We start from the raw sequence: 15,068 nt of genomic DNA on the forward strand, positions 1-15,068 counted from the left end.
CCACTTATCCTTAACAGGGTCGCAGAGGTGCTGGACCTTATCCCAGCTACCGTGGAACGAACGGCGGGGTACAACCTAGACAAGTCACCAAGCTGATGTAGGGCTAACACAAAGAGACAGACAACCTTTCGCACTTATGGTCAATTTAGAGTTACCAGTTAACCTAACACTACTAAGTGCATGTCTTTGGACAGTGGGAGAGAGCCAGAGAACCTAGAGAATCCAAGGAAAACTCCACTCAGAAGAGCCCCAGCCAGCTGGTGGGTTCAAACCCACAACTTTCTTGCTATGAGGCGACAGTACTGACCACACCACTGGGCCACCCACAGAAGAAAAAAAAACACATTTCAGGAAATACAACATAACAGAAAACACCACAAAACTACCCAAAACACAGAAAACAACTGAAACATAACAGAAAAACACAATGTTACAAAAACCTCATCAAAACAGAGAGCGCAACATTTCAGAAAGTGGAACAACATCAAGGAAACAAAATAAAATTGTGTTTTCTGAAACCTTATTGCATTTTTATTGTGTTTTCAGAAGTTTTTGTTTGTCTAAATGAGGTTCTGTCACAATGATATCAATGATATCAACTCCAAGGCACTCTCTTACAAATATCAATACCTTCAGTGTCACCATAAGGTCACATTTAGTCATGTTTAACCTGAATTGGTGGGTGGCACAGTGGTGTGGTGGCTAACACTGTCATCACAGCATGAAGCTACCGGCTTGCTGGGGTTTTCTCTGTGGAATTTGCATGTTCTCCCTGTATCTACATTGGTTCTCTTCAGCTTTCTCTCATACTCCAAAATATGTCCATGTTAAGGTAACTGGTGATTCTTAATTGTCCGTAGGTGACGGTCTGTCTTTCTGAGTTAGACTCGTGGCCTATCCAAGGTGTGCCCTGCCTCTCCCGTCTCCCCACTACCCCGAACTGGATAAAAACATGAACAGAGTTAAATAAATGAGCTATATAGTTTCAGTCCCTCCCACACAAAGCCCCTGACATTATAGTGAGGATGTAATGAATTTAAATCTTCTCTGAATTTTCCATAGGGCCTCCTTGATCCAAGCATGAAAAGAGGAAAAATCACCCCACAGAGAAATGTATGCGCTCAAGCATCATCATGCAGCGTTCATTGACATTCAGTTTACGGTGCCTAATCTAATTTGAAAGCAGGTTGCCTCGGGCTGAGTTAGTAAGTTTGAAAGCCTCATCAAAGTAATACAAATGAAGATCACTGGATGTGAGAGTCCTGATCTTAGGAGCACATTAGGCTTAAAGCGTTTGGGCTGCTTTCAATTAAGACACAGTGAAATGTCAACCGGTGAGCAACACTACATATAATAGCTCTATAATCTGTGCTTGCCAATAAAAAAATGGCTTTCCTCTCTGGTATTGGCTGTATTTCAATACTTTGTCTCTCGCACATCTATTTACAGTAATGGACTGTACAAGAGAGAGCAATATTTCTGTCAAGGCCCATCCTTTCGTGGAAATTGGGACATATGTCTTGTCATGTCCTCTGCTGCTTTCCTCGTTTCCATTTATAAGCAGTAAGCAGTAAGTATAAGCACAGCTGTCCCCTTCATCGTGTGCAGCTCTGCATGTGTGTGTGCAGTGATGGGGTTTTTTTGCCCTCAGGTGCAGTCATTATGAAGGATTATTGCCTTTCCGGGTGTACAAATCATTCCCATTGTCTTTCCGAATAACATTATTTAATGTCTCTGAATGCAAGTGTGTGGTAATGCACAGGGGTCAAGCTGAAAAGGAGGGGCAGGGGCTATTGTCTGGGTGGAGGTGCAGGGGCGGAGTGCAGCCTCCTTACGGCGAGGAAATATGACCTGCGGGCTTCTACCAGCTCCCGTGGGATTGCATGTGACAGAGGAGCACCACCTCCGAATAAATCTCTTTTCTTTATTGCCTTTTTTCTCCCTCTCCTCATCTCTCCCGCTTGCTCAATATACAGTGTCCTCCAAAAGATAAAAATAAATCACATGTTTATTGTCTGGCTGTGTCTCGCTTGCTCTTCTCTCCCTCAAGTAGTTCTATGTTTGCAGAGAAGGTTATCACGAGTCAAAGGTCCATTTCAAATGTACATCTTATAATAAATGGTTAAAGCAGCACCTCTGGAGATATGTCCTCCATCTCCCTCGACTTTTTTCTTTTATATGACTCAGTGATGGCTCCATCAGTTTGCCTTTGCCTCAAGAAAAGATAGGATAATATCATCCCAGTGTCATGAAACTACAGAAGCATCAGAACTTCAGCTCAGGACAAAAAAGTATTTTACATAAAAGAAGCGTCAAACATGCAGCCCGGGGGGACAGAACCAGCCCACTGGGGGCTCCAATTCGGCCCATTAGATGGCTTTGTAAAGTGTGAAAAATGCAATAAAGAAATTAATTATTCAATGTTTTTGAGTTAAATTGCTCTACCCCATGTCGGGATGAAGTGCCAGCATTACAATAAAAAAAAAGTATTTTTACATTTAGACAATTTGTTTGAATTATAAAGATATAAATTACTGTTGTTGTTTACAAAAACTCTGCATGTGAAGGGTTTGTGCCTCACACTGACAAGCCTGGCAGAGATAGGAGAGAAAAGATTTTTAAGACTGTAGAAAGGAAAGTAGTGAGACATGTGTCTAACGATGCCACAACGACTGCCAAGACACTCACGAGTTAATTAGTTAAGTCAAGAATTGTAGCCTCAAATAAGACAATGACCCTGCACAGGAATGACTGTGAGGACTGGGGAAATCCACTTCAAGCCAAGCTGAAGTATGCTAAGGACAATCTAGAGACAGATTATGAATACTGCAAGCACATCCTTTGGTCATACAAGACAAAACTCAAGCTCTTTGGCCACAGAAACACCGCTTGTGTTTGGGGAAGGAAGGGAGAAAGAACACCCATGGTGAAACAAGGTGGTGGGAGCGTTTCATTGTGTGGATGCTTCAATGTGTCTGGAACTGTGAATCTTGTCAAGGTGGAAGGAATCATGAAGAAAGAAGGATATGTTAAGATTCTGAAAGAAAACCTCAAATAGTCAGCAACAAAACTGGGTCTTGGTCATCAGTTTATCTTCCAACAAGACAACAATCCAAAAGACACATCACACATCTTGGTTAAGAACCACCTTCAGAAGACCAAAGTGAACATTAGATACTGAATCCCACTGACGACTGAGGTCCATACCACCATCAAATCTGGAGGAGATTCTCCAACGAGATGTTTGTGAGACTTGCTGAGAACTAAAACAAACGAGTGAAAGCTGTTATCCGTCTGTTGTTGGCGCAAATGTGAAATTTTCAGAAAATCTCTTCACATTTTTAAAGATATTAGACATTCAGAGGAGCAGGGCTTTTCATATTTATGCTGACCAATTGAGATCAAATTGGATTATATGTGCTCCTGAAGTAAAAGGAGTTGGATAAATCTGGTTGGATCTACTTGAAAATAGTGAAAACGCGACCAGTAGATGTCCCTGTATAACTCTCCAGACACCCCTTAGCCAAAACAAAGGTAAAAGTGTTTCGCCCGTTATTGCTGCATGACAGAACAGGGGTTCCTAATGTTGGAAAATTGTAACTGAACAGAAAAACAACAACATATTTTGGTATAATTTAAGATGTTATGCGATTAAATTCGACTTTCAGCCAAACATGCCCACAGGGGTGACCGAATAGTGAAATGAAAAAAAGGAGTTATTATGCACTCTGTCTGGGAAAAGATGCTGCTTTTTGACACATCATTACAGCTCATTATACGATTCAGTTCACGCCCTTTTGACAACGACTGGTGCTGCCTTCTGGTGCACCTCGGAAATTTACCGCTTACGTTGTAGTAATCCTGAAGTAGCCTATGATCATTAGAAACGTGATACTAAAACACAAATAGCGGTATAAAATTAGTTATATGAGGCAATTTACATCTCTATCTACTTCTGCTTCTACTCGTGATGTAAATGGTGTACTTCATTACACTTCATTACAATTGTTTTAAAGCTTTAGTTATGTTTTTTTTTTTTTTTTTTTTTTTTTTTGCTGAATCTTTTAAATCCAGCTGCAACGCTGGAGTGATGTACATTTTAAAGAATCATAATTTTTGATCATGCATGCTGCATGAATCTACTTTAGATATTATAGGATTATTTATTTATTTTTTTACCTGATAATCTACCCATGCTTTCTACAAAAATACTGGTAGCTATATAGTGCCTTTCTACTCTAACTCAAGGTATTTTTGGTAAAAGTCAAATTTCCTCACTCACACAGTGGTGTAGTCTGTTCCATAAAAACATTAAATAAAATATTAAATTAATGTAGTAAATTTTGTAAGTTTAAGTTTCATGAAGGAGGATAACTCAGGATGTGCTCAAAGGCAACCAAGCAAGGCAAGGCTTGCTTGCTGTTTTGGGCACCAGGCCAGTTTTGAAAAGTTTGCAATGATAGTCTGAGATTCCTTGCCTCCCTGAGGGGGCACACCTGTCTCCTCTTACTCCCACTGTAAGTGGCAATAACAATTCTGTTTAAACAAACCTTATGAAAGCAATGACAGTCACTAAGTGAAAATGAAAAGACGTTATTGTTTTGAAAGTGAAAAAGAAAGAAGAAAAAGAGAGAGGGGAGAAATCTAGCACCTAAATGCTGCCTAAATCTTACCTTGCTTTGCTGTCTGACTCTGGCAGCTGTGCCGTAACAGAGAGTTACATTCACAAACTGTTTTTGTTTTGTTTTGTTTTTTGCGGTTCTCAGAATATTTATAAAGTAATGGCAGTGAAGGCTGGTTGAAGGGGCCCCCTGGGAATTTTTGCCCTGACAGTTTGTAGAATTATCACTGCCCCTGCCTTGTTATTGGTCCCTTCAGTGGAAAAAGAAATCCTGCAAAAGCCCCTGGCTTTACATTAATTTTGTTGGAATCTGGTCACCTTAATGGGAATACTTTTTCCCAGTTATATATCAGCTATATCACCTTTAAGATGTGTATTTTCCTATTCCATCTATTTATATTGTGCATTGAGCCTCCATAATGTTCCCATTTCCGACAGCACCGGAAGGCCACTTCACTCCCTCCCCCTCTCGGCTTGTTCCAGTAGCAGTCCCGCAGAGCAGAAGTACCAGCATGGCGCTCGGTGAGGCTGGAGTTCCGTTGTCTCTCTTGTATTGTGTTTCTCATGTCAGGTTTTACTCCACTATCTGATAGAGGTCTGCGATCCCTGCGCGGTGTGCGCCTCTAAACAAAACCTGTCTGGGTAAAAACGGCAGCATTTGCCTGCTGGATACTCACAGAGAAGTGGTTTGTAGATATCTGAGAAGGCTTGCTAACTAGCAAGGAGGCAAAAAAAATTACGGGAGATACAGAGCAACAAGAGGAGGAGTCCTGTTCTGGAAGAGGTAAGCTGAATTACATAATAATAGTAGTTGAAGTACTTAGGAGTGGTATAAATATATTTGTTTGTGTCTTAAAGTTGTTAAAACTCTTCATTTTCCAAGTGCGCAAAGTTAACTGTTTGCTGGGTTTTTTTTTAAAGGGGGGACGACGTTAAAGCAGCCTCCTTGTTATGAAGCGATACTTGCTAACAAACTTAGTTTAATTTGCTTTTTTGTAGTTCAGTTCGAGGCGAATCTACCTAAAAAGAAAGTGGCATAAGAATAATTAGTTACTGTTTAGCGTCGTTATGTAATGTTTTCGTTTTTTGTTACAATGTTGCGGTATAAGCGTAATATTTTGTCATTTTATAAAAAGAAAAAAAAGAAGATTAATAATTAAAGTTTGTTGTGTTATTAGGATTTTTTTTTAACCAGGTTTACTTAGTCGTGTGTGAATCCTACATGATTCCGCTCTTTAAACACAAATCACTGCACTTCAGTGCTTCACCGCTGCTGCAGGTTTCTCTTTTTTGTGTCTGGCTCGGCGGTGTTAACCGTACAGTCAGTTTAAAGGGTCCGAGGATCCAAGATCACAGTTGCCAGGTGTAATTATCCGCTGTCGAGTAAATGAGATTAACTTGGCCTCCTGTCCCCCGCTAGGTAATCTAATGATAGACCTTAAAACTGTTCTTTTTTCCTTTTAATGTTTTTGCAAGATTTAGCAACGCTTCTCTTACGTATGTTAGGTTTTAGTGCGGCAATTCATTCTGAATTACAGTCCAGATATATATATGTAAAAAGGAAGAAGCCCCATTTTAAAAACATGGAAAAAATAGGGTGTAGATCTCTTATAGAAAGACACATGCAGCAGTGTCTCCATGCCTTGGATTGGTACTAAATCTTAGACTTTATAAGCCCACCTTGATTTCATTTTCACAGGCATTAAGCTCGCCGATAAATTTATGCATGAGGTTTCTTAAAACAGCTTTAAAAGTATTGACTCCTGGAGCCACAAACATTTCTGTTGCTCTGAAAAAATCGAGGTCTCCTCCGTAATAATCTCATTATAATCCATTTGAAGTCTCCGTAGGCTTGTTTTTCGATACTTTGCCTTCAAGTGTGCAGTAAACAGAAGTGTTTAGTATGCTCTAAATGGAGACATCTTCATCCTTACATGCAGTAACCTTGGTAAACTTGCATTGCGTATAAATAGCCTTTAAAATAGGTCGTTTGATTTGCACTTGCTATTAGAGACACTAAGATTCTTATCAGAAGAAACGGGAATTTGATACAGTTGTCCTCTTTGGCTTTACTAAGAACACTGTTATAGACATGATATAATTCTCAACATAAGAGACATGAGCTGCTGGAGACCAGTCCTGTGAGATGGATGGCATTTTATTGGAATCAGTGCTGTTATCCATTCTTCTTATTGATCCTTATTGACCCCTGATCAGTTTTCTGTGTGCAGAAACAAAGTGAGCTTACACAAATTTCCAGCTGCTTTATCTTTTCCAAATCTGAACACATTGTTTATAGAAAGTAGAAAAAGGACTTGAAATTCTCAGGTGTGCAGAAGCTCTGCTGCCCTGAGTTTGACTTCACTGCTCTGCTGTGTGCAGCTGTCAGAAGTGATAAGCTTGGATGAATGCAATACCAGTGCACTGGACTTTTTTGGAACTGGTTTTGGTTCGTGATGGCTTGATGCTCAAATTATGAAGCAACAAAATACAGCTTCAGCCATATGCAAGCATGTAAGGGTTTTCCAAAACAACAGTTCAGTTCATAGTAGGAGTTTGCATTCCCAGTAAAAAGTACTTTGAATCAATATTCACTGAGAAACTTTGTGGATGTTTATGTTAAAATTTCAGTCATTATCTCGTAATTGTTACAATTGTTACAGCCATCTGTTATGTCTGTTAAATATGTATTCCATGACCTATTTCTTGTGTATACAGTTGATAAATATGAATGTCTTGACTTTTTTCTTTTTTCTTTTTTTATTATTGTTGTTTTTTTTACAGCTGATGCAGGTGCCATGGCAATAGCCGAGGCATGGGAGTGACGTGACAGTACTTGATGTGCTTCCAAACAAAAACCTTATCAGCATCATGTTTTTCTGCTGAATTAGAGGCAGAACACACAGAGAATGGACGAGTCCGTGTTGTTGGATTTGCTCGAGTGCCCCGTTTGTCTCGAGCGGCTAGATGCCTCGGCAAAGGTTCTTCCTTGTCAGCACACCTTCTGCCGGCGTTGCCTCCAAGGCATCCTTGGCTCACGCGGGGAGTTGCGCTGCCCAGAGTGCCGGACGTTGGTTGAGTGTGCCGTGGATGAACTTCCCAGCAACATCCTACTTGTGCGGCTCTTGGATGGAATCAAGCAGAGGCCACGGAGGGTTGGCCCTGGGGCAGCAGTCTGCACAAATGGTACATCTGGAGCCATGGCCAGGGCACATGGAAGTGGATCCCGGGACCAGGGCACCCCGGGAGCACAACCCCAGCGAGCTCAGGCTAAGAGCACCCTCGTCCGGGTTAGTATATTAACTGAGCATGGCTCAGTGAGTACATATCTGTGTTTCCCATTGTTATGGTCAAGCTGAAACAAAACAGAGAAAATCTGTGTGGATTAAAAACAGCATGTTGCATTACTGGCTCTCTAATCCTTGCTGAGGATTAATGGTTATCATGGTGATCCCAAAGCCAGCCAGTTGACTAGCAGCCCAACATTACTGAAGGCAGTGATTGAGAGCAGTTAATAGTTAAGCCACCAAATGATCCTGCACTCTATGCCAACAGTAGATGGACTTACTCCCATAAGAAGGGCTCGCAGGCCTTTCTTAGTTGCTGACATTGTCATATGCCACAGACAGCCTTGCTCTTGCGATCCCTGCTGCAGTGTTGCTTGTGAAATTCAGGGTGGATCTACAGGGTGGTTGTTTTATCTGCAACACTGAGGGGACTTGTAAAGTGTATTTAGAGCAGAAAGAAAATTGTGAAAGACTTGGAGTCTGTGTTTCAGTAGTTTTATTTAGATACCACTGATGAGACACAGATGACGGTGAAAGAGTGAAAACAACACACAACATTTGTTTCTCACGCTCTAAGCCTAAGAAAACACAAGTTTAATGATGGTTTAATTTTTAAGGACAAAATAAGCTGTTCAACCTAAGATGGCATGTGTTGTTGTGTCATGTCATATTCAGTGTTTGACATGCAGATTCCCAGACATGGATTATACCTAATCCTAGACTAAATTCTTTACCCTATGGGGATCTTCATTGAATTTTTCCTTTTAGTCTAGGACTAGGATATCTATGACGAGGAAACTGGCTCATAGACTTTATTTGGGTAGGCTGCCCAGGTGTATGGATGGCTATCCAAGTATATTTTGCAATTTATTTTTTTTATTTGTCTGCCCCAGACAACAGCGCAATCAGTTTACTCTCAGACAATCCCCTCGCCCTCATTTTGGCGGTGCAGTCTGGTTGCTGTTGTGAAGTCCTCAATGTCATTCACCAGTCAGCAAAACGTTCTGCCTACAGTTGAGCAGACTTTCACCACCACCTTCTTAAACTACATCTGATGACTGCAGACTGTTTATTTTAAAGCAAGTGCACATTTAACTCATTTCAGTTCCCATACAATGCTGAAGTATCTGCATCAGGTAATGATCAGATACCTGTGTTAATTTAATCAGCTAAAGTTCTCACTCTGAGGAAGATGGTGGAAATGAATCTTTTACCTGTAAGGGAGCATTAGCTTGACTTGCACGTTACGTTGTAATAACCATGTAAAAGTATTGGTATTGATTAGTAAAATGATCAATGAGAACAGGACCAAGATAAATACATTTTTTTATAAATATGGTCACGTTATTGACCTAATTTATTTTCACTGGTCACATTTAAGGTCGGTGTTAAGAGTCATTAAGCTGCTTCATACTGCTGTTGTTCATAGTTGTGCTAGTTTCTCCTTTACTCACTCTCAGTCTAAGTGGTCATCCTTGCTGCTCCTCACACACAAACACACATCATCTGTGGAGCAGAGCTGTCAAAAGACAGGTGAAATTAAATGACAGAGTTGACAACAGTGTATTATGTCATTGTAAGTTCAGCAAAAGCTTCCCAGCAAGAGTTACACTGAACCTAAAGAGAGTGAGAAAGAGCTGCCAGAAAGTCTGTTGGTGTAAGAATATATACTGGAATATACCTTCAAACGTTTTATCCTTTGTTGTAAACTTCCTGCACGCTGTAATGCCTCTGCTTCTGCTGACTCAAAGTGTCATAAAAAACAGAATTGGTGTGTTGTCACTGATTTGCAATCCAAATATCAGATCAGCACATCCCTATTCACTGTCACAGTGGGCATATGGTATTTATTTATCAATTAATGTAAAACAGCATAACTGTGCCTCCTTAACATGGTTGTGCAGCCCTTTCCTTCACACTAGCACTTGTAGAATCCAGTGGGAAATAAAAAAATGCAATTTTTCTTTATGATGTGTTGTGATTTATGCTATTTATGCTTTTCTCCAAGCTGCCCAGGCCTATTTACCATAAAATGACATGTGATGTGTGTTTTAAAATATGTTTTAATTAACAAATTCTCTTTAGATTCTTTACATTTCATGCTGTAAATACACCCGTGACAGACCCGTGGGCCCCTCTTTGAACAGCTCTGGTCTCCATGAAGGGAGGATTGGGTAGATGAAAAGATGTCAGGGTCTTGTGTAGAATCACTGGAATGTCAAAGCTCTGATAATGTAGCTGCCGAGCCATGCAGGTATGAAGATCAGAGGCCTTGCTGTAAATTGCTACTGGGGGACCCGCCTCATTTGCCAAAGTATCACTTCAGAGCTTTTGTGCTCATTTCAAAGCTGTTTGTGCTTTTTGGAATTTCCCCTCAGTGCTGAAAAGCCTGTTTGTTACCAAAAAAAAGGGGGAGAGAGAGAGATGGTCATTCGAAACTAATACACTGATTCCCCTTTGAGGGTATGCTGCCCATGTCATCTATGAATACGGTTTTCTATTTTCTGAGCACTTCTATAGATTTTTCAGTGTCATACTATTGACTAATGACCTCTCTCAAGTCTGCTCTCCTAAGGCTCTGTGCTGATAACAGAGAACAAGAAAAGACATGGCAGTGCAGGTGTAACATTTTCACAACATAAAAGCCAGAGATCAAAGCTCTCACTGATCTCTGGCCGGTGCTCCTTGGGGACTGAGCTGCCTCACTGCCCCCGGGTGACACCCTCAGTCCCACTTCTTTTTTTCTTTTTTTTTTGTTCCCCTGGATTTTTTTTTGGGGGGGGGGGGGTCTTTCAAGGCTTGATGCAGCTCTTGTGCCATTCCTCTGTTGAGGGAGAGCTCCACCTCCATTTCTTATGTGGCCAGAGAATGGCTCTGACTGGGGACTGCCTGACAGATGCACAACAGGGTTTTGTTTCGGGTCGCGTCTGATCCTAGTGACTGACCGACACATGTGGAGAGAGAGTGTGTGTGTGTGTGTGTGTACGTGTGCGCATGAACGGAAAGGCCACCAGCAACAGAAACTGATGAGTGTTAAGTGAAGGCGTCAGGACCAAATGGGACAAATGTTTCGGCTTTCTGCCCCTCCTCTTATCATCTCCGGGGTTGCAGCAGTTGTTTGACACGGCACCCTGGCATTTCTTTGATGAGAGGATTGAAAAGGCTTGTCTTGAATGTAGCTCTGTGGTTGTCTGGGCCCTCGCAGTCAGGTTGATGACTCACCTCCGCGGTGCTCCGTTACATGAGTGTTTTGTCTTCCTTTCTCGCTTGTTGACTCGTATAACATAGTATTTTGTTCACGCGGATTGAGAACAGATAACTCCTATGTTTTTGTTTTGTTTTGTTTTATGCATGAGAGCGAGTAAAGCTATTGGAGCTGTCTGAAAGTCGAAGGTCAGGGTTCAGGTGTCATAGAAGTTGGGTCAGAGCAAAGGAGGGAGAGAGGGGAAGAATTGGAGAGAGTTTTTAGTGAATATCTTCAGCTATCATTGTCTCTCTCTAGAGAGTTGAGCCTGCACTGAGAGTATAAAAATAGACTGTCTTTCATGATAATTTCTGCCTTTGTCATAAAACTGTCAGAGTTAATTTTTAATTCAGTTCTCCACTCTGCATTAACTACAGTTTGGAGGCTACATTTAGGAGGAAAATGCGTACAAATGATACTTGTATCTTTTGTACGCCATGAAGGATTTGAGTGTTTGTCTTTATGAGTGTGTGTGTGTGCGTGTCATTATATGATTAGCTGATGTGAAGTGAAACAATATACTTTCCTGACCTTTCTGGGATGTAATTAGGTCGTTGTCTCTTCTTTGGTAATGAGGGCTGCTTTTTCCTTTTTATAGGCCTGGTGTGTTTGATAGCCTTTTCTTCCTGGCGTTATCTCACATTGTCCTCAAGGATTAATTCTAAACACACAGGAAGCAAAGCGCGGCCTTCTAATTTAGTATTATTTTCAGCTGATTGAAGGAAGTTGTCTAATATCTAGGTACCCACAGGACATTGGAAAGCGTTTTTGTTCCTCAGTTATTTTTGTAATAAAGTTGTGGCGTGTTCTGTCTCTCTTTTGTAGTGGATTTATTTCTTCAGAGAAAAAGAATGCTGTTTATGGGTTCCTTATGTAGAGAGATGTCATTAAAATTCCTGTGCACCTCCCTCGTCTGAGGTCGATGAGTCACGCTGGCGGTCTTTGATGACATCATATTGTTGTTGAGGCCTTTCCTCTTGGCCGGCTGGCTGACCTCTGCCTGCGCGGCTGAACCCCTTCATTACACCCTCACGCTGCCCACATACTGCAAACACATACTTACTGCTTTCCACTGGGAATTTTTCAAGAGGGCTTTGGTCTGTTCATTCCAGCTCTCTCAACACGCTCACACTTTTCTCTCGCCTCCTCTATATTTCCCACGCAGGTCTGCAAGTAGTTGCAACCTTCTGGACAGTGCATGCCGGGATTTTAGAGCCACCTGTAATTTTCTCTTATGAGCCACTGACACCAGCTGAGCTTCTTTTTTTTTCGCCATATTTCTTCCATGTACCTCCTCCCTCCTCACTGTCTAAATCTGTGCTGAAGCCTGTTAAAGGTCTAATGAGATTACAGTTTATTAGACACTGAGTCGGCTCTGCTCCCCGTTCTTTTACTCCCTGTCTCAAAGTGCTTTCTCAAAGGGAATTTTTGGGTCTGTTTATGATGTTTTAAGGTCTTGACCTTCCTATGTAAAGTACTCTGTTAGGACTTTGGGATTTGGTGTTATATAAATTGAATTGAATTACTTTTGACTGCTGACTTTCATTCTGAGGAAACAAACAAACAGTTGCTATCTAGTGAAGTAGTGTGTCTTCATCTCTGGTTCCCACTGTGTATCTTTTAATACTCATCTAATGCACTTCATATTTTTTTATAGTTTTTATACTTTTGACTTTTGCACTGCTACAAAGATGGGTGCTCATATTAAACATGAGCTTAGTGTTTGTTCAGGATTCAGCTTGCTCTCAATGTTCAGTTTATTATAGTTTTTATGATTTATTGAAAGACCCAAGAAGGCTATGGACATTTTTTTTACATACAAAGCTACAACCCTTCAGCTAATGTATTTTGTTAACCATTATAAACCTACTGTTCCTGTTAACTTTACCATATAGAAAAACTGCTCCAGATAACTATGGTAAATGGACCGGTTCTTGTATTATATATTTTCTCAAAACTTTCAGTTCAAGAAGCCTCATGAGAAACAAAGTTACAAGTTTAACAGATGCTCGTTTTTCGAAAGTCAAGTTTTTTGCGTTTGAAAATTGTGATGTCAATACTGAGTAGTCATAACCAGGAAAATTTTAGGAACTAACACTGTTGCTCCTGCTTAGCTGAGGGTTGTCCACTTGCTTTCCCTACATGTTACTGTGTCTTGTTGCTGGAAGGGGAAAATATACTCCCTGCTGTCTCTGTCTGTCCTCCTCATCTCCTTTTTACATAATTGCACATATGAGGCTCCACTTTCATGTCTGTACCACCACATATTTAGCGGTTAGTGTTATAGCATGTAGCGCTACATGAATCCACGGTGACATTAAATTGTACCACTACGCCAAACCTTCTAACCAACCCTAGACATCCTTGATCATCGTTAACACTTAATATTGCTGTCAAACAGACCGATCACTGTCATGGAGCTCTGCTTTGCTGCGACATGTAGTTCCATTTTTATGTTCTTAGATTTAACACTGGTCTCAGAGGGTTAGTTTCATTGTGTAGGTTTTGTAAGAAGTGTGTTAATGTGTTTCTTTTATGTTGTTTTAACACTAGGTTTTAGGTGGTCCGTCAAACATAAAATGCCACAGTTGCTGGGGGGAGGGTTCTTTGGGGAAAAATATTTCACAGATACCTTGTAAGAAATGTCAAAAAATATCTGTTTTCTTTTCTCTGAAGATGAGCAGATGCACAATTTAAAAAAAAAAAATCATAATATTAAGCATTGACTGCAACTCATGCAAAGCTAGTCTAGTAAAGTCCACAAATATAAAGATGGAACTGTAAATGAGCAGAATGTATCCTCCTCAAAGTAAAAATTTTGGTGCCAGTTTGTAAATTTTAAATCCTAGTAGTAGATGGATAGTAAATACACTAATCCACAGTCTCACAGAGGAATGAAGGCTATCCTATCATGCCTTCGGCATAAGGACGAGAACCTGGGCAGCTTGCCAGTTTATCACATTACTGATGTCATAGGCAAACATGCTCATAATCATCACCGTAATCATAATTTTTTGCAATTTTCGGATTCCTACCTATGTTTTGGAACACATGCAGTGAATAAGAATGTGTCGGGTTGCATAATACGCAGGGAGAAGCAAAAAAGACCGAATCAAGTGAGATTAAGGTGCATCTGAAGCATCTTCATTGTAGGGTTTTACCGCTTCCGAGACGACAATGAGACGAAGGTGTATGCCTGCCTTTTGTGGTTTTTAGTTCATCAAGATTTTTAGTTGAGACGCTTAGAGGAAGAGACTTTTGTTCGGAGTATTTTCCCAGACAGGCGGGGATGTTTTGTGTTGGTGTCTCTGAGGAATGTCATGAGCACTTGTAGGTCACTGTTTCTCCTCTAAACATTGGGCTTGTTGGGTCTCGTCCTGCTTGCCAGCTCACATTTACCTTTTTCAGTACACCTTAAAGCATCAACATGCATTTTATGTGCATCGTCTGCGTGTTTGCGTTGTGAGACATCACCTCTTTAAGGTTTATGTGGTGATTGTGGTTACAAGTCTGCGTCTTTCACAGTAACTAAGGTGTGTAGTTCTGTTGATAATCAGGCATGCAGTGATGCGCTTCTGCACCTGAAAGCCTCCAGGCAGACTTTATTTAAGTGGTAATATTTTGTTCCAAGGCACTGTCAAATTTATACCACATGCAGGAGATGTGCCCATCATTTTCTTTGGGCTACCTTTATAAATTGCTTATTACATTTCATTTTGTGAGATCTGATTACCTGAACTACCCAAACCCTGAGTTTTGAAGAAAAACAAAATACATATTTTGAAAAAGATTTAAATAGTTTTTGATGTGTGTTGTGTGGTATATATCGCCTGTGCTGGCATCCATTTGCAAAGGGAGGGTTTTTCCTGAATCACAGTGCATCTTTAGGGGATCTTACAGTAAAGATAATGAGACT

General features: G+C 40.7%; 1 protein-coding gene across 2 annotated transcripts in view; it reads left to right on the forward strand.

The window, feature by feature from the left end:
* The first annotated feature begins 5,094 nt into the window (after positions 1-5,094).
* sh3rf1 (SH3 domain containing ring finger 1) overlaps positions 5,095-15,068 on the forward strand; it is a 51,263-nt gene continuing 41,289 nt past the window's right edge. The window contains exons 1-2 of one of the 2 annotated variants that reach the window (XM_031753705.2): positions 5,095-5,405; positions 7,406-7,911. In XM_031753705.2, coding sequence (XP_031609565.2) covers positions 7,531-7,911 — 381 coding nt within the window. In that variant the 5' untranslated portion in view covers positions 5,095-5,405; positions 7,406-7,530. The remainder of the gene's footprint in view (positions 5,406-7,405; positions 7,912-15,068) is intronic. The other variant, XM_031753704.2, reaches the window with a different exon arrangement.

This window comes from Oreochromis aureus, linkage group 23 (assembly GCF_013358895.1).
Source record: "Oreochromis aureus strain Israel breed Guangdong linkage group 23, ZZ_aureus, whole genome shotgun sequence".
Taxonomy (NCBI): domain Eukaryota; kingdom Metazoa; phylum Chordata; class Actinopteri; order Cichliformes; family Cichlidae; genus Oreochromis; species Oreochromis aureus.